Source organism: Epinephelus fuscoguttatus, linkage group LG13, assembly GCF_011397635.1.
Source record: "Epinephelus fuscoguttatus linkage group LG13, E.fuscoguttatus.final_Chr_v1".
In the NCBI taxonomy this organism is placed as follows: Eukaryota; Metazoa; Chordata; class Actinopteri; order Perciformes; family Serranidae; genus Epinephelus; species Epinephelus fuscoguttatus.
Window position 1 is genome coordinate 20,767,923 of NC_064764.1, and position 22,923 is coordinate 20,790,845.

At 41.5% G+C, this 22,923-nt stretch overlaps 1 protein-coding gene across 1 annotated transcript in view; it reads right to left on the reverse strand.

Moving 5' to 3' along the window:
- LOC125899588 (WD repeat, SAM and U-box domain-containing protein 1-like) overlaps positions 1-22,923 on the reverse strand; it is a 29,137-nt gene that overhangs the window by 3,430 nt on the left and 2,784 nt on the right. The window contains exons 2-9 of the mRNA XM_049594010.1: positions 21,702-21,889; positions 20,154-20,240; positions 18,469-18,562; positions 17,944-17,977; positions 17,769-17,809; positions 17,287-17,393; positions 16,672-16,701; positions 8,219-8,395 (exon numbers count right to left, since the gene is read on the reverse strand). Of these exons, the coding sequence (XP_049449967.1) occupies positions 8,219-8,395; positions 16,672-16,701; positions 17,287-17,393; positions 17,769-17,809; positions 17,944-17,977; positions 18,469-18,562; positions 20,154-20,240; positions 21,702-21,889 (758 nt within the window). The remainder of the gene's footprint in view (positions 1-8,218; positions 8,396-16,671; positions 16,702-17,286; positions 17,394-17,768; positions 17,810-17,943; positions 17,978-18,468; positions 18,563-20,153; positions 20,241-21,701; positions 21,890-22,923) is intronic.

Below are 22,923 nucleotides of genomic sequence, written 5' to 3' on the forward strand. Positions count from 1 at the left end.
CTGACAGCAGCCTTTGAATTTGTCACCTGCAGATTTTACCACCAGCTACAAAAGGGGGGAGGACCTATACAGCCACTTGTAATTAGCTATGTGTCCGTATATAGTGGCGGACAGAGACACAGGCTGCTGTCGAGTAGTCTTTTCTGCTGAGGAGGTGAAATGACCAGGAAGTATCTAAGTGGCAGTCGTGATAAGAGCTGGCCAAATTAAATGTAAAGGAAAGATACTTCAATGGTTCCTTTCTTATCTCCTTTAACAGAGCACACCGGACCTACAAAAGGAAAGGAGATAATGCTGTTCCAAAACTGCTTGTGGCAACAGCACTGAAAGTGACTCGTCAATATTATCAGCCGTCACATAATTACGCAGCCGTGTGTAAGTGCCGTCAGATTCTCTTAGCATTCACTTATCTTTTCCTAAGTCCTCATGATTTCTCCTTCATATCTTTCCAGGACCTTACGACTTTTCAATCGAGGTCAAGGAAAAGTGTTTGGGAAAAGACATAGGATGTAACAGTTTCGGTCACAGTGAAAAGGAGCAGCTTTGGTTACATTTTCTGGCCTGCATTCTGAAATCCTAATGAGATTTTGTCTCGTACATTGTTTTTACTTGGAAATAACATTATTTCAGTGCTCAGCCATGGGATGGTCGGTAAATATGTTAGAGCATAGGAATAAAGATAAAAAAGATAACAGGAGCCTAGATCGGGTTAAGAGATCTTAGGTACACATGCCAGTAGCTTTAGTAATGGCACACTAGCAGTAAGTATGCATCAGAGTTTTTTGGAAATATAAAAGTGCTATTTCATCTGCATGCCAAATTACCTCTTTCACACTATTGTTAACAGCCACATTCATTATACAAAGACCCTCTGATTGGTCGTTGGCTTCTGGGAAAAACAATAATGCTCGGAGCGGGCTCTGTAGATGAAAGCAGGACTGCTAGCTAAGAAAGCTTAAGTGAAGGTTTGGCGTTTCAGCCCTCATAAACAGAAGAGTAGGGTTTTGTGTGTTCGAAAGACCGTACTGTGTGTACTTAAAGTCTGGAAAATGTTTGCTGGATGTTGGGAAAAATGGGTCAACTACGTACAATCCAGCAGGCCTTGTTTTATTTTCACAAATCACTGAGTATATTGTGAGGAAAAGATCACTCCTTAACTGTTCATAGTTTTGCTCTTGTTATTTTTGGTTTTTATTTTATTTTGTCTTTTTTTTTTTCCTTTTGCTTTGTATATGTGCCTCTGAAAAGCCCACTATGGGACCTGTGACAAACATGAACATCTGATGTACGCATACAGTTAAGATTTAAAGTTAAATGCTAATAAAAAGTAAATTACCAAAAAAAAAGAAAATGCTGTTTGCCGAACTTTAATTGTTAAATGCCATTTTTAGACCGTATGCGAGAAAACTTTATGTGTTTTGTCCAGGCAGGGATGCAAGCAAATACCTTTAAAGTATTTATCACTACAAGCAACAAGGTGTTGCACTGCGAACTGCTGAAGCCATTAACTGACGGCAAACATATTAGGGCCCTGGCACACCAGGCTGGTTAAAGGAGGCTTTCCTCTGTAGCTCAGAGGATTTGTTTAATGGCTGACCAAACAAAGACACTAAAATCGAAATGAGAGACATTGCGATGTTAGCCAGAAGAGCTGAACGACGCATCAAAGAAATGGCAGAAAACGTTAGAGTCAAAGAAGCCACGGTATTTAGCATCACACTTGATTAAAGCATGGATGAAAATGATATACCAAGTTTGGCAGTCGAGGCAAGATACAGGTGAGGTCATAAAGTGGAGCATTTTGAGGAGTGAGGGATTGACATTATACTGATATGGCACATAAATTAAGAAAATTTAAAAATGGCACTTCATATCAAAATGGTTGCCAGCTCCTGGCCTAGATAATCCCTCTCAGATGCACTAATCCATCCATTTCCTGTCTGTAATTCATTTATGTCTCTATGATACTTTGAAATATTGCAAGATGTGTCTATTAGTTTCAAACTGCAGGAAAGTTTGAGAGAAGTTAATAATTCTACCAAACTCAGGTTTTTGTTTTTTTTTACATACTTTAACTTCCTCCAGGATAAGGAATTAATTGAGTCACCATTTGCATTTTAATGGTTGAGACAAAAGTAGAATTAAATATTAAATAAATTAAAACAGTTTTTTTTTTTTATTGACTTTCTTTGCCAGAGGCACGATTTTAGACACACTGAAGTCACGACACCTAAATAAAACTCTGAAATGTTTTCAATTTGTCTCTTATTTTGTGTGGTCAGTTAACAAAACACCGACTTTTTGAGTCTGTTTAGACCTGGTGTTAACATGTGTTTTAGGTGATCTGGTCACAAGAGGACAGTGCTAAATCTAAGTGTAAACGGCCATCAAGACTGTTGTGATCTGGTCACTGAAACTGCTTGCAGAGCTGGTCTGAGACACATTTGACCACATATCTATTGTAGTATTAACACTAATGGGTGCTGATGCATCCCCGACAAGGACTACGTCATAGGTTCAGGCTGTGGTGGTTGACTTGGTGACAGTACGCCAAACGCTTTACAAATTACTTCTTTTATGTCGAGTTGGACGAAGTGTTGTATGACCATTCCTTGTTTTGCTCTATGAAAGGAGTAGTGTTGCACAGTATACTGGTACCAACGGTAGACCATGGTACTAAAACACCACAGTACATATGATACCATAATGTTGGAGTACCGTAGTACTACGGTACCTCACGGTAACACTACTGTGGGATAAGTTCAAAGTCTAATCGCAAGAGGGTGAGTGTCCATGCACCATCCAATAACGGCACCCGCTGGCCAATAACAGCGCAAGCTGGCCACCTGGCACTCAATATGCTGCTGCAGTGGTTTGTTTTCCAGTGACATTTCAGGTATTAGCTGAGCTATTGAGTATCTTTGAGCAGTGGAAGGTATTATTTATCTATTTCTACTTGGAGGCTAGATTTGTTTACATATGCTACAGTGATTTGTTTTCCACAGAGCTCTACGGTGCGAGCATTTTACTTGCATTTGCGACTAAAAATAGTTTTGTGCGAGCAAAAGAACTCATTCAGGAGCACGCTGTGCAAGGACAGATTTCAACCAGCAGCAGAAACGAAAGTCGAATCCTGCCGGTTGTGGGTTGAACGGGGGTCACAGACAGGAATACGGCTGAGCACTATGGCCACCGCAAGATTATGGCTTACCGGCGACTGAGAAGCCCGGCTCCAGGTCCAATAATTTCCTCTTCGTTGGTGTCATAAGTACCTGAACAGCCGAGCTGTGGTGGCACACAGGTATGTGACGTGTCAGAGGAGAAACAAGCCATTCACATTTCTCTCATAAACCTCACCACGCTTTAGGGACTGTTCTTTACTTGTGAGAGGAAGAGGGTGGCTGGTTGATTTTTATTTTATGTATTTATTTTATTTTGATCCCCACTATGTTAATCACTTATTGATGCTGTTTTTGAAGTATGAATAAGTCAATAAGTAATTTATTCCACTGAAATATCATTGATGTATTATAGAAAAGTGATTTATCTTTTATAAATGACAAAAAGGCACATCTACCTAATTTTTGCTGTGGTATTGTGATACTACTCAGAACCGTGATACCTTCACTGGTATTGTACCATGGGTCCCAGTTTTGGTACCGTGACAACACTGGAAAGGAGATATGTCAGATTCTGCTGACAGCGATATCTCCGGCTGTTCTGACACAACTGCTAACACGGCTAGCCACATGCTACACAGCAGCTAGCAAAAGTGTGGACATAATAACTGTGTGGGGCAGTAACAAGGCCTGAGCATAAGTGGTCAGCTGGAGATGCATGATAGGGACAGGTGTGAATAGCAATGGCTTGGCTGTACACTTGTGTTCAGATCAGTGAAACGCTTGTTAACACCAGGTCTAAACAGGCTCTTTGTGAGCCAAGTAAAGCTTCACTGTTTTCAGTTCTGTAACAATGCAATTTTCAGATAATCCAGGGGCTTTTTAAAGTTTTTCAGCCTAAAAAAAAAAAAATAGAATAGAAAGTTTATCTTAAAACTTCTAAATCACCAACTTTGGAGATTTGTAGTTTTCATGGTGGAAATTAGTCCTCCATACTGCCACAAATAAACCTCTGTTGCTAATATATTAGCCCAAAAGTAGTTGAAATATAATATACTGAGTCCAACAAATACACTCACTATACAACACAAACAGCCAGTGAGTCATCATGTGGCAGCGGCTCAATGCATTTAGGCATGTAGACATGGCCAAGACGAGCTGCTGAAGTTCAAACCAAGCATCAGAAAGAGGAAGAAAGGTGATTTAAGTGACTTTGAACGTGGCATGGTAGTTGGTGCCAGATGGGCTGGTCTGAGTATTTCAGGAACTGTTGATCTACTGGGATTTTCACACACAACCATCTCTAGGGTTTACAGAGGATGGTCTGAAAAAAAAAAAAAATCCAGTGAGCGAAAATGCCTTGTTGATGCCAGAGGTCAGAGGAGAATGGCCAGACTGGTTCAAGATGATAGAAAGTCAACATTAACTCAAATAACCACTGTTTACAACCAAGGTATGCAGAAGACCACACCGGGTGCCACTCCTGTCAGCTAAGAACAGGAAACTGAGGCTACAGTTCACACGGACTCACCATAATTGGACAATAGAAGACTGGAAAAACGTTGGCTGGTCTGATGAGTCTCGATTTCTGCTGCCACATTCAGATGGTAGGGTCAGAATGTGGCATAAACAGCATGAAAGCATGGATCCATCCTGCCTTGTATCAACGGTTCAGGCTGGTAGTGGTGGTGTAATGGGGTGGGGGATATTTTCTTGGCACACTTTGGGCCCCTTAGTACCAGCTGAGCATCGTTTAAACACCACAGCCTACCTGAGTATTGTTGCTGGCCTTGTCTGTCCCTTGTTGAATCTATACCACAAAGAATTAAGGCCGTTCAGAAGAGAAAAGGGGTCCAACCCAGTACTAGCAAGGTGTACCTAATAAAGTGGCTGGTGAGTGTAGCTGAATCAGTATTTTAGATATCCACCAATGCAGGAGGTAATCTCCCCCATGTTGCTGAAAAAACCCAGTTTCCCAGAAAAAAATACCACAGACATGATGACCTCAGCGTGCTGAGTGGTCGCTACAGTCCTGGATGAGGGAATAAAGAGAGTTTCTGAGCTGTGCTAAGGTTCGTCATTGATTCACATGTGCTGAGAACGCTTAATAAACCATCTGGTTTTAGGTTAGACTTAATTACTTTGGAAATGATGTCAACAATGCCAGAACAAAAAGGGGTGATTTTTGGAAGATGTGGTGAAACTACAGTCTGGTTTAAAGCTGCATGTGCTGACTAACACATAAGGGGGAGGCTGGGGATACATTTTGTGTAGTTTTGATTGAAAATTATTGAATCTGGGGAGTAGTTTAAATTGAATTAAACTCCCCTCTGTATCTATTCAAATGCTCATAACCCATATGTCATGATGTACAGGGGCTTCAATGCACTCAGTGCCCTCAAAGTCAGTAGTTAACCCAGCAGATGCAGCCGTGGAGGCTTGCTGTCGCAATCATACATACTTTGAATCCTACGGGGAAAGTGATGTTGCTCAATCAAACTGTCTTCTCTCAACGAAACACGTTGAACCTATTAAGTCCCCCGATTCATCCAATAAATTACTCTTAGATAGAAAAACTGCACTTAAGAGCGCTATAGGTTTTAAGATTTCCATAAGTTCCCACATTTTTCATGAGGGCAAAAGCCATTAGTACTATACTGTCCACTTTACATTTAGATTGATAATTTGATGAGACGCTACAATAAAACCGCAGAATGAGGCTGTCTCCACAGAGATATACTGAATTATATCCGAGAGGAACTTTTTTTTTCCCCCTCCGCTCACTCAAAGATTCATGAATATTTCATTAAGTAAAGAGTGCTGGAATCTAATTTGCTGTGTGTGTGTGTGTGCTGTGTAAGTGAGTGTGTGTCTATGCACTCATTTACACCAACGGCATGCATGGAAAATGATAGTTGTTGGTTGCACAGCTCAAAAAGGACAGGAAATGTGGCAATCTGCTGTTTCCTCTGTCCTCGTTCTGTGGTAATGATGAGAGCTGTCCTCCATACTAACTACATGGGAAAGAGATGTTCAGTCCATAGGACATGCTGTGCATAGCTGAGCAGCACGCACAACAAAGTTGGCTTTACTGTTTGTTTTTTTACCTTGTCTACTTCTGTTCAATTAAAGCAAACATAACAACAGCCAGGAGGGCGTTTTTACCATGATTAAGGGTGGGACTGTGATGCAGCTAGTTACATGATTACAGTTGGTGCAAAGTACCGTAATCAGAGTAAAGACGGCTTTTCTGGGCATTATGGCACTCACGCAGTGTGTCAACTGTCTGCTCAAATTCCACTCAAAACTGTATGTGTAAATAAAAATTCAAGACGTGCTTAGCTGAAACTACCAGCATTTAAATACTAATTAGAAGGCACCTGTAACAAGGAGACGAAATACAAGGTTGAACAAACCCCTAACTTTGTTAATTTAACAGAAAATAATTCAATTTTAATCTGTAGAGAAAGTGTGTGTGTGCATCATGCATATTTCTGACAGAGAACTCTGCAATCATAATAAGGAATTAAAAAATAAGGTGAGTAATGAAATCTTAATAGAATATTGATTTAGACTTTAGCAAGTTTCACTACTTGTACATACATAACATGTCAGTCTAAGGTGCTTTTGTAAATTAATCATAATATTTCTCAGTGCTTGTGTCCTTGTTTTATCCTGTATTGTTCTGTTTCCATATCAGCTCTGAGTGGCTCCAGCTATGTGTCAGGAAAATGCGGCCCGAGCTGCGCTCTAGTGTGCTGACCTGTATTTGCGTGCACATGTCTGTGTGTGTGTGTGTGTGTGTGTGTGTGTGTGTGTGTGCATGCGCACATCGATAAGAACCAAGACCCTGGTAAAGAAATGCATCGTCCTCTTTAACAGCCTTCCCTACAGGCAGTGGCATGAGTCCTTTGGGACGCAAGAAAGGAGGAGGAAGAAGAGGACCTGAACAAGAAGCGGTCAAAGAGGACCCAGAAGAAGTATGACGAGCCAAGATCAGCACCTCTAGACCTGACCAGTGCGGCAGGGCAGACGGCTATATCCTGGATGGCAACAAGCTCGGGTTCTACCTCAGGAAGATCAAGGCCAAGACAGGCAAATAGATGTACGGCAGTTTGATACATCAATAAAATACAAACAACAGCAAAAAAAAAAAAAAAAAAAAAGTAGCCTATCAGCGATCAAAAGATAAGTGCGCATTAGCTGTTTGGCTGGCCTAAGCCACTTGGCATTGTGGCACATCATTGTAAGCTGGATCGATACTGAAATATCACATCAATAAATTAGTTCTCTACTGGATTACTGTGTTGTCAAATGCTGCATGCCATTTTAATGAAAAGATGATGCTGAGCATAATTATATTTTAGGATTTATACCCACCCAAGTGGCATGTGTCACTGTTTAGTTGTTACTGGTGGTGCAACCACTTTTATTTTAGTAATGCATGAATCACAACTTAGTAATCCTTTTCATTATAGCTTGGTTAGGTTTGAACTTTGAACAGTTGGTGTAACAGGCTGCAATAGTCTAAACTAAATCATAGATTATCTTTCTGCTGGTTGATGATGATGATTGAAATGTAACTGCCAATTATGGCTGAATTAGGCACGCTAAAGATAATGATGTTGACATTTGTACATTGTTACTGTACTGTAGTGTTTCTGCTTAAACACTGGTGTCCATCCACTGCAGGGTGAGGTGTTTTCTAGCTGCAGTTTGTACAGTGACTTTCCACACAGACCTTGGACGACCCTGAATGGACTAATCTTATTTTCAGAGGGATTATCATTGTTTGTGACGTAAAGGTCATCCTGTGGGGTACTGTCCTCACAGCGTGATTTGTGATTGTATAAGCAGATAGAAACGCTGCAGCTTCACGTCCCTAAATCAGATCACTGTTTGGGGAAGAGTTGCGGAGGGGAAAAATAAATCAGGGCATCGATAAAAAAAGCGGCTTATATCATGCTATCCAATTGAAGCTTGTCATGTTTTAGGATCAAACGGTAAATCCCCACAAAAATACAGAGTCCTAGTGTCCCTGTGAGTGTATGTGGACTGTTAACTAATGTACGTGACTGTGTTTCATATTCCATTCTCACCAATTCCCAGCTCTGCTACCGTTTCCTTGTTCAGCTGGCTGAGCTCTGCTCCGTCGATATCATTGGCTTTAAAAATGCTGACGAGCTCCTGCAGTCCTTCCTCACAAAGCCAAGTGTGCACATCCTCCTCTGACCAATCAGCAACCAGCAGCCTGGAGTGACCCCGCAACTTCCTTCCTGTGAAACACAACAACAGGAAGGGAGGAAGTGCTCTGCTATTATACTCCCACCATCTCCTGCAACAAAACGTATCTGATGCAAACAATTTCCCTAACACTCACACACAGAGGAGGACACACTCCCTCTGTGCTGATATGGGAGTGAAGATTACTTTTCTGATAACACACAAATACACACGCAGATCCTTGACCTCAGATACAAGCATGTGATCTACCAAAGAAAAGAAACCCAGAGTTGTGTTAGTTCAGATTGTGCCAGCATGCAGCTCATCAACCTTCAAGCGACACAATGTTAGTGAGCGGCCATCATTTATCATACGAGGCCCAGACAAACTGGCCTGTTGTGTGCCGGCCCAGTTAATGACACCTCGCAGCAGCCTCATGGTTCCCATCGCCCATCATTATCCCTATGAAGGATAACCCTGAAGATTGGGAGGTATTGCTCATTACCACGCTAACTACATTTTAGGTCTCCCCCACCACCTCTCCCTACGTCTGCCATCCTGAACAATTTATAATCAATACATATTTTTTTCCACGAGAGATTGGGGTCTTGGAGGCCAAAATATGTTTTGATAAGAACATGAATGCGCCTGGGAATTATTTATGTTTTGCAACTAAAAAAAAGACACTCCTCACTTAAATTGTACCCTGTCCTGTGGCTGCACTGCATTCTGGTCTACTGAGGCTTCAGAGAAACTGGCATCTCTGTTTGACTCATTTATTTGTATAAGATTGCTGAACGGCATGACAGCACTTGACAGGTAAGAATTTTCTCTTGGATGGGGAGAACGGGTTTGGCTGTCACACTGTTAACATTCATTTGAATCCCTCGAAAACTGTGTCCATAATAGATTCCTTTTCAAGATGTTAGGGAAGCCTAAAGTGTCAGGTAGGGACATTGTGACCTTACTCTCCTTAAGCTGTTCTGTTCAAAAGATATGGATTGTCAAATACACCTTGTGTACTTGTGACAACCAATCTGAATTTGTCATTAATATAGAACAACCTAACATCTCCTTTATCAAGAGAGAATAAACAGAAAAAAATACTAATGGATTTTTATCCTTATGGAACAATATAAAGAACAATACATGTGACAACTAACTCCAACTGGGACTTTTTTTCTATCCACTAAGCTAATAACAAGAAAAAAAACTTAACTTTACAACTAATAATTGACCCTTCACTACGTCCCGCCCCCAGACACAGACTGGCAAATCATAACATAGCATCGGGCTGGCTCAGACCAGGGTCTGACAACAACTCAGCTGTGCTCCACTGACTGGACTCTGACTCAATCAGATTAGATTTCCTTCATTTTTGGGCTGATTTTGTGGATTTGGAGCTAAATGTTGTGCCTGGGGCAATGGTACTCATTACCTGGAGAGATTGGAAAAAGATATACGTTTCTTTCCTGTTGCAAAACCAAAATCAATCCCTGAAAAGTGTAGGGTTAGCTAGCTAGCTACTGAAGATATAGTCTACTTAATGTATACACATGCTGCGTTGGCTTTTTAATGACTATAACTGTGAAAGAAATACAGACCCTGCTGTACAGGAACCAGTGAAGGGAGGCAGGGAAACTTTGCTGACATTCAACCAGCTGTGTGTCAAAGCATTGTGCTCAGATGAACATTGTTTTACTTCCCCTGGAAATCCCTACTTGTCTGGCAGTGGCACGGGGGCAAAGCCAAACATAGTTCATCTACACACACTGTGATGCCACACAGCTGGTTCAATATCAGCAAAGTCTCCCTTTATATTCTTTGTCTTCTGTAATGATCAGCAGTGATGTGGTGGTTCACTTTTACACCGTGATCTGTAGCCTATAGCTTTAGCTTCTATCTTTGTCTTTTTAACCTGTTGTTGCTGCTGCTGCTATCCTTCAAACACAGACTGTAGACCCCGCTGTCTGCTTCTCTCTGGAATCACTATTTTATTTTTCCAAATATATGATAATATTTCTTCAGGGAGTGCAGTTAGTTGCAGTGTGGGCTCCATGCTTACTCTGACAGCTTGTCAGAACATCACAAAGGGGCGGGGCTTAGCGAAAGGTTAATTGCTGTTGATAGCTGCTATGCTAAACCTGGCAATCTATGGTAAAACATCATTAACTAAAGCTAGCTGTGTTGCATTAGACGTGAGACACGTGCCCGGACTTCCCTGAATGAGTGCGAGCTTCACTATCTGGGGGCGGTTAACTCACCGACAGGCCACCGTTCTCGCTCTTCGCGACCACCTCGCTCGGGCCCGAGGACTCCGCCGGCCGGACACCCAACGGGTGCCGCTCCGTCGGACCAGTCGGCCGACCAACTCCTTCTTCGTGGTAATTCAGAATAAACATGAATAATTTGTGGTGTTTCTTTCTCTGTGTCTCTTTTGTCTTCATAAATCTCTCGACTCCGTCGTCTCCGTCGTTGCGTGCCCGTTCAGTTCAGTAACGTTAGCTTGCCTGGCTCTCGCTCCAGGTGTAGCTAATAACGGCTAATTACTCATTACCACCAACCGCCAAGTGTGACGTCACTGCAGACCCTGCCTCCTACCTCCTGCCTAAACCGCACCCACAAGACATTCATTACACTACCACAACAAGCTATCATAACAAAACCAACTGTGTAAATGCTCAGAGAGGAAACAGAGAGGAGCCTATGGCAAGCCGTTTTAACATTTAATCGCCAGACTGGATATTCATTACTGATATCTGCAACATAATTTTGCCTAGTCAAAACTCCAAATTCAGTTTTGACTAGTAGGATTCAAACTATTTTTGCCATTCATGAGTATGGGGTTTGTCATTATAGATATCTCCAATGTAGTTGCGGATATCTACAATTGTTATTTCGGATATCTGCAACTGAATTGTGGATATCTGTAATTCCAGTTTGAGATATCTACAATTTAATTTTGACTAGTCATAATTCAAGTTCAAGATATCTTTAATTATCATCAATTGAAGATATCTACATGGTCCTTTCTAGATATCTTGAATTGAGTTTCAGATAGTCAGAATGACGTTGTAGATATCTTGAATTCGAATTATGACTAGGCAAAATGACGTTGTAGATATCTGTAACTGAATTATGACTAGTCAAAATGACGTTATAGATATCCGCAACTGAATTATGACTAGTCAAAATGATGTTGTAGATATCTCGAACTGGAATTATAGATAGTTATAATGTAATTGTAGATATCTATAATGACAAACCCCATACACATGAATGGCAAAAATAGTTTGAATCTTACTAGTCAAAACTGAATTACAGATATCTGCAACTGTAGTTTTGACTAGTCAAAATGACATTACAGATATCTGTAATTCAGTTTTGACTAGTCAGAATGACGTTACAGATATCTTAAATTAAAATTCATACTAGTCATAATGACATTACTACTAGTCAGAATGACGTTATAGATATCTATAATGGTAATTCCGGATAGTCGGACTTAGTGATTAAATGTTAAAACGGCTTGCCATAGGAGCCGTATATTTACATTTTGGCCCCCGGAAATGTTCCAGACTATGACGCCAATTTTTTGTAGTGGTCAAACAGTGTAATTACACCGTCACGTGATGCCCTGTGGCCTATAAAGACTTTTCCCACTGACTTACATGGTGAGAGACAGTTGGACCTAATTCCAATCCGGCCCCTGAAGACTCAAGCCCTGAACCCTCACTGACTTAACTGACGTCAGCTGTAAGTGATTGAGTGTGAGAGTCTGAAAGGGCTCAGGATGCTATAAATAGGAATGGGACAGCACTTATCCCCCTCTCTACAAAATGTTATTGACACTGGCGGCTCTGGGCTTGATCATTTATCGGTTATTGTCAGCATATATTCCACACACAAAGAATATATATCTATAGATAGATAGATAGATAGATAGATAGATCTATCTATCTATCTATCTATCTATCTATCTATAGATATAGATATAGATATATATTCTTTGTGTGTGGAATATAACCACTGGTATTCCTCTGACTTCATGTGTGTTTATGTACCATCTTAAATCCTTGTTAATGTAATGTTTCATTGTTTGTCTATCTGTTTTTTTTCGCTATCCTTCCATAACATTACTGTTTGCATATCTACCGACCGTGTTTTCGGGTTTTTTTTATAACACTTCCGGTGTTCTGAGGGCACAACGCTATGAACTGTGGGTAATTTCCTTACCGTAAGTCCGCATCGATGCTAACCTACAGTAAGGGGGCATAAAGGGCTCACTCACTGACTCACTGACTTGCCGATTTGACAATGGGACAGCCCTCACACACTGACGCACTTCGCATGAACGTGCCTCTAAGTCAGTGAGTCTGTAAGGGATCGGATTGGAATTGGGCCTTGGTAATCAGTGGATACATTTTTTGAGCCCTCTTTTCAAGCCCTGCTGACTTGTTTCACTATCAGTTTCATCCATTTAGTCCAATATCATTTGGAGAGTGTAGAAGAGCAGCACGATTGATTCATTTTGTCACTATTTAAGTTAACAGAGCACTAAAGTGTGCCTGCCGATGATTCCCAGAACATTCACTAGTTGGCAATGGGGTTTCTGTGAAGTGCTGTAAAGTTTAGTTGATTCAAAACATACCCAAAACACACATTAAATTTGGCTTAATAACGAAAATATTAAACACAAGAACACAACTTGGCGTCACTATAACTCACAGCATTCACAGACAAAGCACTTGTCTTTTGCTGGACACATTTTCCCCACGCATACAACATGCTAATATTTTTAGCACAAGCCTATGGCATTTTACACTGTATGAATTAGCCAAGTGGCTAGCAGACTTTTCCTCTACTCGTATATAGTTACATTTCTGGGGAGGTGCACGTCAGGCTACGATGTAGGGTACAGTGTAGGCGTCAACCCAGAGCTTACATTGTAGGTACAGCGTAGATTCGATGCAGAAGTATAAATCCCGCTTAAGTTACGTCTGACCCCAATTATGTAAATTTTACTACCAACAGTTTTTTTCAGCAGAAATGAGTTCTAATGAATGTGACAACCAACCCTGATCTCTCCTAATAAACATGTTGACATGCTGATGTATAGCAGGCCATCTTTACTTAGCTTAGGGTGTTTCTATGCTAACATTAGCACCAAAGGCTAAGTAAAATTGCTTAAAAAGTGATTTTCCTTTTTTTGGCAGGAGTAAAACTATGCAAACAGAAATCCTGCCCCCAGCTACACTGAATGGAAATATCCACTTACTGGGTCTGCACGGCAGTGAGCGGAGTAACACCACCTCCTCTCTGCAGCCCTGGCTGATAGAGTGTGGAGTCTCCCAGTCTAGGAGGCTGAGTCATGGAATCGCTGTGCCAAAAAGCATGAAACCTCACAGAGCTTCACTGCAGACTGGGACGCCTCAGACTGCAGTGTTTAATTACTTGGACAGATGCACACATGACGCTCTCTTCATCATCCATCCATCCATTTTCTGCTGTTTATCTGGGGCAGGGTCACAGTGGCAACAGGCTAAGCGAGGTAGTCCAGACGTCCCTCTGGCCAACATTGTTTTCCTGCTCCTCCTGGACGATCCTGAGCCAGATGAGATAAATAATCTCTCTAGCATGTTCTTGGTCTACCCTGGGGTCTCGTCATCATCTCCATTATTCACAGGATCAGTCTAGAGATAGTCTGTTTTTCTTATTGTCATCAAACCCCATGAATATACCAAAACCAGCAGTGAATTGATTCCAGCAAGCAGTTAATGTCTGATAGCTTACTCCACTGAGCCATAGACCTCAACTGTTGTCCAAAAATCACATTACATCTGCACTGCGTGACTGGTTCCTTCATAACTTCCTGCTGCTACAAATACTCACCAGCATGCCTGTTGGTATAAGTCCACAGCTAAAAATAGTCCCTAACAAATGCACTATTTACCTAACTGCCAAAATATCACTGTAGGTTTATGAAGCACTGAAAGCTTTAGAGCCAAAATACATGTCTGACCTGCTGAGACATCATGACCCATCCAGACTGGCTGACCCTGCACACATACACAGCTGTTTCCAATCACTTTGGCTGAACGGACTTTTAGTCAGGTTAAAGTTGAGTGGAGTTTTACTGGGAGTCACTTGACATCGCCAAACTCTGCTCACCAATAAAAATGATAAAACGGTAGGTTGTCCTGCCCTAGACAGGTGCAACAAAACTAAACTAACAGGAGAGTGAAGGAGGTGTCAGTCAAGACAAATTTGTAGAGAAGAGGTCTAATTAAACAACGTTAAGTGCAAACACCTGTGCGGGTAGACTGTGGGTGTGTTCTTCTCATTTATTTAACCAGGAGGTCCCATTGAGATTGAAAATCTCTTTTACAAGAGATATGGCCGAGGTAGCAGCCAATCAAAACACATTTAAAATGCATTAAAAGTACACATAATACAAAAATCTATGCTAAAACAACAACTATTCAAACATAGTGGCCTCTCAAGAAAAACAAGCACATGTCTCCGTCACCACATTCTTTATGGTGTCCTTAAATTCATCCGTGGATATAAGTGTTTCTTATTTTAAATCTTTTTGAAGATTGTTCCATATCCATGGTGCACAGTAGGAGAATGCAGTTTTCCCCCAGATCTGTTAAAACCCGTGAACAGATTCATGCAGGAACTATTTGTAGGAACTATTTTCTTTCTACCAAACAACACCTGCCAAATGTATCACCGTGCAGAAGGAGGTGTGCATCTACTCATGGACGAGAGGTTTGTGCTAGCTAACATTACAGCTCAGCTGAGGACGCCATTATTGTTTACATCAGTGGTTCCTAACTAGTAAAGCTAAATGGTCCAGATTTCACCTTAGTCATGAGTTCAAGGTCCACACAGTTTAATGCATTCAGCATCATACTTGTGTTTGTCCCATGTTGTCGAGCTATTTTGCCGTCTCTGTCAAGTAGCTGTCCATTAGTCACTCACTCGTCAGGAGGAAACAGCACTTCAAAATAAAACCTCTGTGCCAAAAGTTCTCTGTACTACAAAATAAAGTGTGTTTTCTACAAACTTGACACGCTTATGAGTCACTTGCATACCATTCAGAATGGAGCCACTGGTCTGCATCTTGCACTATCATGAGCACAATGCTCTCATCCATGAGTAGATGCATGCTTCCTTCTACAAGACGATACGGTTGGCGTTGTAATTCAGTATAAAGAAAATAGTTCCCACAAGAAACTGCGCACAACAAGGTCAGTGGATTATCTTGATTAACTGGCTCATGATTTCTGGACAGAGACATTGCTGTGTGGCGCTTTGAGCACCACAAGCTGAGTGCCATCTAGTTCCATTATATTCAAGAGAAGGCAGACATCTCTACGGCGGATATCTCCAACACTCGGCAACTCACACCAAAACAATCTAGACTGATAAATAGCACTACAGGTGAGAGGAAAAATATGTATTTTTGATTTGGGGGTGAACTGCCCCTTTAATGCACTTTAACATCTTATATAAAGCATATTAAGTTCCCTTGTTGACAATGCAACAAGTTCATATTTGGCAGACATATTGTTTGCTGCCATCTTTGATAAGTACGCTAACTTTTGCTAATTAGCACCAAACTCAGAGTATAGCTGTGGCTGATAGAAAGAATTTAGTCATACAGTAAACAAACATATTATTCTCTAAAGCCTGAGGGGGGTGAGAGTGTCAGCACCACATTTCATGGCAATCCAGAGTCACAGTGCCAGCATGGCTAAAGAATACTGTGCCCATATGTTTTAGGAAATTACTGAGGCTTTTTTGAAAATGAAACCACATATTTATGACCCATTTTTAACAAATGAGTGGGGACAAATGGGCTTGGTAAAGTGTCGAGAGACGAACCAACACACTGTTGTTTGTCTTTTTATGGGATTTGCTGGCATTAAGAGAAATATTGAATGATGCCAGCCTTATCCTTTAAAGACAGACACTTGCTATTTCTTGTCTTCTTTTTGTTTTTGGATCCCCATTAGCTTCACCAGAACACCTGCTTTGGGTTTCTTTGGGTTCACACGACACGATATACAGTATAAACACATGACAAATCACAAGAAAAGCTTTCATCCTCTACAAAAAGACAAAACAGCATGCTACAACAATAGCTCAAAGGCAAAGATGTTTTCAGAACAATGATCTAAACACCTGTACTAGACTCTGATATCCGAACCACACACACATAAAGAACATAATACAATAAAACAGCAGTGTTTTTAGCTCCAAAAGTACTGCGAATACCTGAAGTTTTCTAAGGGAAAAACAGAGTGATGCATTCATTTACCTTGGCACGACGTCTGCCTTGATTCAGCTGCTGCAGAAAAACATAAAAGGGAATAAGTTTAATATGTGAAACGAAAGAAAGAACTAAGATTAAAGGAAAGGGGAGATATAAAGAAAGAAAGAGGTAGAGGCATAAAAAGGGCAGATCTTCATTGAGATGGAATTTGCTTTGTCTACATCAACCTGACTAATGGCAGATGGGGAGCTGCCCTGATGAAGCTTCAAGGCCTCCAGATGTCTAACGATTGCACCTTTTCATTTAGTATTCCAAATGTTGTCTTTCATGTTGGGCTGGAACTTTTTTTAAAGGAGGATTCACTTCCATAACAACAGCTCTCTGAGGCTCAGTGGTAGTTTGCCCCGCTGCACCAATAAACATCAATCACAATTCCTTCTCTAGACAGCGCAGCCAGACAGCAATACACATGTAATAGGAGCTTCTCCTGCTGGATATCTCCCAAAACACTCCTTTGGGAGGCTTTGGCGTTCCAAATGGCTCGTGGGCTTTGAACCGCTGCTAACCATCTCTTTATAAAAAAAAAAGAAAAAGAAAGAAAGGAGGAGCGATTGTGCGTTTGTGGGCGCCAACCTAAACAATTCTCTGTTAAATATTTACCAGTTGTGCCAACTCCATCTCCCATTCTCCACACGTTCACGGTTCTGTCCATGGAGCCGGTTGCAATCCACGGCATGGTGGGAGACAGAGCAACAGCAGTCACGTACCTGCAGGAGGAGGAAGAGGAGCAGCAATATGTGAAGGGTGTGTATGACAGACTAAAATTGGCACAGGAAGAGATCGGCTTTAAAAGTCAGGTTCCCTCTACCCTTAAAAAAATCCAGTCTTAGATCGTACAGTATCTTAAATCCTTTCATGCACTTCAAAGGGCTCTGCTGGTGCCTACCTGCGGTGCCACTTCAATGACTGTCTGGAAAGCAGCGCTGGAGAATATACTATTGCATCACTGCACCCAGTGCTTCTGGGAAAAACTAATCAAGCTAAAATCAAGCGTTTTTTGATGTGAAACACTTGGACTCCTGTTTTTGCCGTTTGTCTGGTAGCTGCAGAGAGGCTAGCGGGAGCAGGGTCGGGTCATTTACCTGTCGTGATGTTTCAGCGTGTGCAGCAGGGTTCCCAGGTTCTGTAAACAAACACAGACAGAACAGGAATGTTTGGCATCTCGTGTTTACAGCTGCTGGGATTTATTGTTTGGAAAGTAGTTAACTGAAGCAGCAAAGCCAAACAAAACAACACTGTATTTTGTGCTTTACTTACCGCATCATATACTGCAACACTTTTATCCACCGAACTGTTGAATAAATAGAGTCAACTTTATTTGCAGAATCTGCATGTATGCATGCATGATATAAAAATAATCAAATAAAAAATGGAATTCAAATAAAAACACACACATTATTTAAACGTTTCAGTGCAAACAGATCACACATGAACCCTCAGTGTGTTTGAATTAAAGACAGAAACTGCAGAGGGCTGCAAACAGAAGCTCAAACACAACAAAATACACTCCTCCTGTGGCCGACTGAGGGAACAACAGGAGCAGTGCTCAGCAGTGGCATCTGCTGTTTACAGCACAGAAAAGAAGGAAAAATTAAACATGGAGGTGGGATTGATTTAAACTTAATTTGTTCCAAATGAGCAAAAGATTTCACAGCACACAATAAAACAAATGACATTACAAAAAATACGCCTGACAGGCACGAAAGTCAATATTTAGTCGGCAACACAGGAGGTGTTTATTAGTGTTCCTCACACATGTGCCTGTGTGTGTGAGTGTCTTACCCTGAGACGACCAGCTCTCCATCAAGGGAGAAGGCACAAGACAGAACTGGAGCTGACTGACTGGTGAGAGTGTGAAGCAGCTTCATGGCATAGGCTGAGGGGTCAACACACACACATACACACACACACACACGCAGGCAAGGTTAGAGTTCAAGTTGAGTTGTGTCTGTTAAGCTATCGACCTCCTGCAATTTGTCCATACATTGACAAAAAGACTTAAAATTCAGTGTCTGAAACTGGCACTGGCACTGGCACTGGCACATACACGCACACATACACACACACACACACACACACACACACACGCACACACTTCTAAGTGTATCACACTCCCCCTGTACTGTACTGAGAACTTTTTGTCAATAACTCTCTTCCCTCTCGCTGGCTTGCAGCTGTGCCACCTGCTGACAGCTGCTTGGAAACAAAAGATTTTATTTTTTTGGCAATAAACCTGAGACATCCACAGCTTAAGACACAAAGACACTTCTGAGCGCAGAGTAATAATTCATGGCGCAATAATCCTCTGTGCCAGAACCAATTGGTCTGTGGCAGCATTTAAATTATCAGCCTGTAAATACACATGTATTAAATTAAACCTCCCTCTTCTCCATTAGAGTAAAAATGCTGTTTTCAGGCTCCGTGGGAGGCTAATTTGTTATTTGCATGCATATTCATGATGCTATGTGAAACACTTGCACCTCTCAGTTAAGGGAAAAAAACAAAAACACATTATTAAACCTGCCAAAATATAACTGAACACTTGAGAAAATAAATTAAATGTGATGTGAGACTTATGCTGCTGGCCGAAAGAAAAAGGCTGCACAACTGACAACATGAAAGATTTGACCCTCAGAGCTGGAATAAGACCATTTCCTCTGGATATGGAGCCATAAAAATATGGGGCTGCTAATACAAAGTAAGCCGGGACAAGAGGAATGTTCCATGTAGACGGCAATCCCTGCTTCAAAATTGGCCCTTTGCTTCCCTGAATCATCAGCTCTTGAGTCTCTTTCTCATAAAACAGTGGAGGATAGGTTCAAGCATGCACTCCTCTTGCAAAGATAAGATAAATGCACGTTTCAGGGAGGCATGCTCGTCCAAAGCTCCTCCACAGTATGGGAAAAATACATTTTAAAGAAATGGAACGAGGACAGACATTGTTCTGCGGCTTTCTACAAGCTGCGCGGAGATGAAAAATCCCCAAGGACCGCAGCGGGTCACCACGCGGGACACAACGCATCCTCCCCAGAAACACCCGTTACCACGGCAACACATCTTAGGAACTAACAACATGGTGTGTTCAAAGACTAACAGAAATACAGTGTGCAGGCTGGTTACACAACCTGTGAACATACACGAAATGTTCTTGTTCTGCCGTCGGTCGTACAAGATATAAATGTCACAGTGGATATACTGTATGCACCTGATTTCCTTCTCCAACTCTTCTCAACACACACGCACACACACATTCACACACTGTCCTCTGCAGCTGCTGTATTTCAGCACAATGTCTTAAAGTGATCCATTATTAATGAGTCAGTCTGCAGCTGATTTATTCCACACACTAATAAAATTCCTCTATTCTGCAGAGCGATTTCAAGGTTAAAGCAGTCAGCAGGTTCCATCTCTCTCTCTCATGGGAGATGGAAGGAAAGAGATTTCAGAGGCAGAGAGGGTCGGCCTACCTGCTCCTTCACGCTGGGAGACAATCCGTATTTGCAGCTGGCTGTCCTGTCCGCAGGAGGCCAGTCGAAACTCCACACAGCAGCCATCTGCAGAACAGAAAAACAGCCACATTCCCTCTCTCTGAATGTTCATGCTCGGATGACTTTAATAACAGAAGAAGACAAATATCATCTGACGGGCTGTTTGTGAAGGGTAACAACACATGGCGAGCATCTTTTACCCTGTATGTGGCGTAAATATAGTGTTTGGAGTTATTCTTTTTATTCCCCAAATATCGCAAAGAACAAACGAAACATTGTACATGCCATTTTGATTAAAGGATAAAATGCAACAGGTTGCTTTTATGTTACTGCTAACTGTGAAGGATTTCAGTTTTATCTGCAGGATGAACTCATGTTATGTGGGGTGAATTAGGGAGGAAGAGCCAAAACTTAAATTAGCTATTACTTCAAACTTTTTTTCCTGTTACGAAATAAAGGATTATTTCACATAAAATCATAATTGAAGTGGAATTTTCCCTACTAAAGAAATATTGAAGACTAATCAGGATCCTGCTCTGTTCCGAGATACTAAAACTACTTTGTTATCAGCCTATAATTCTGCAGACTATTTTTATGATTAATCAATACCATCTGGTCTATAAAAGTGAAAATAATGGAAAACAAAATAATCAGTTTCACAGAGCTCATGCTGATGCTTAAACCTCAAGCTCAAATTGCTTGTTTTGTCTGCTCACTGGTCCAAAACCTAAAGATATTCAGTTTACAGTGACTGACAACAGGACAAAAAGCAGTCATAGGTGCTATATCGTAGGCAACTGGACTTGCTTGAGTTTCTTGAAGACTTTTCGCCTCTCATCCAAAAAGCTTCAAGATTCAATTTTAAAGGAGTGGTGTGGAGTCACAGGCTTTAAACTCTGTGTGGATGTGAACCCTTACAGAGTCGTTAAGGTCACAAGTGTGTTGTTAGGGTTAGATGGGAAGGGATCCCAAGACTGCATTGTAGGTGGGTGATGAATGGTGTCGACACACAAGATGGCCAAAACATCTTCAAGAAACCCCAAGTACAGTAGTTGCCTACGATATAGTACTTATGATTAGCATGCCCTGGATGACTGAGAATCTTCACTGACATGACAAAAAAATGTTTGGCTTTTTTTTTTTTTTGCTTGATAAATCACTTATGACCCACCCTCAGTGTGTGGTGGTATATTTCTCGGCAGAGACTCTGCCCTCTGCCTGTGGTTTCTTGTTTTCTTTTTATTTTCTGTGTTTGGGACGTTTATGAGCGTGTACCCCCACAGGTAAGGTCGGGACTTTATAAAAAAGGTAGCGACCACAAGCTGCAGGCATCCAAGAGACACAGCGCCGAAAAAATACAAATATAATGGGGCTAAAACACCAAACGAGACGGAATCTGTTACTTGCACGGTATACCTTTAAATAAACTATGAAAATATCAACAAACTATCTGCATGTGTAGACACCACAATTGATTGACGAATACACAATTGTAAATTTGATTAAACTGACCCTTTAAACACTCACCAACTTTAATCTGCGGTGCAAAGCTGCAGCAGGTGACTCCCAAGTCGTGGGCATCCTTCTCAGCATGCAGCAGGTTGATGTCCGTATCCCACAGTTTGAGGTCTCCGCCGGTGCAGCCAGTAACAAACATCTGGCCACAGGGAGAGAAGCAGCAGGCCACGACACTGGCCTCGCTCACTGCACTGCATCTGGAACAGACAATGTTAGAGACACAGATTGAGTTGGACTCATAAACAGCAAAGTTTAGCAGAAAGGGTGTGAAATAAACAAGGAGTAGGGCTTGAATTAAAATTTAGCTCATCAAAACTAATTTGGATGAGGTTTAATTAGGGAAACACAGCAGCCCTGAGGGGACTTGGCAAAGCTGTGATCCTCAGATAAAGACCGCCTTGTTACCATATTTTATCTGTTCTTGTCAATAAGTGCTTGTCTAGCTGGTTCTACATTAGTCCCATGTGTCCCTCTGTTATTAACCTGCCTTAATGTACCACAAAATGAAGTAACACTATTCTGTCTTTAGGAAGTTGGTTCAGTTAATTCAGGAGGAGGACCAATGTAGGACTAACCCACAAAAGGTCTGAGAAGAGCCAAATGGAGTTACAGATATTTTAAAGGTCCAGTGTGTAGGATTTAGTGGCCTCTAGTGGTGACATTGCCAAACTGAAACTTGCCAAGCATACAGGAGAACTACAGGGGATGACGGGAAAATGCAAATGGCCTGAAAGAGACCATGTTTGATTTGTCCGTTCTGGGCTACTCTGTGGGAGCAGATCCACCCTGTATATAGGAACGGTTAATTCAAAGGTATCGAAAACACAACAATTCTTATTTTCAAGTGATTAGAAACTGGTTATGAATATTATATACAATTTCTGCCAGTAGATGCCCCCAAACCTTGAAGGCCAGCTTCTTGACAAAAGAGTTCCAAATAGTGAGGTGAGATTTTCAAACAAATTATCCTTTTTGAAGGACTCTTACAATAAAGTGGAATGAGTTAACTCAATTCCCAAGTTGGAGTGAATCCAAAATCCTGCTTCTCTATGGTGCATGCCTAGTGTTGCGCATAAGAACCAGGTTAACTTCCGAGAGTCACTGCTACAGATTCTTGTTCAGCATGCACTCCCCGAGCCAAAGAACGAGTGAGATCTGCTACTCAGCAACAGACTTACATGTAGCGAGCTTATCCAGTGGCAAAAAGTGCACCCACTGAGCCAGAGGTATT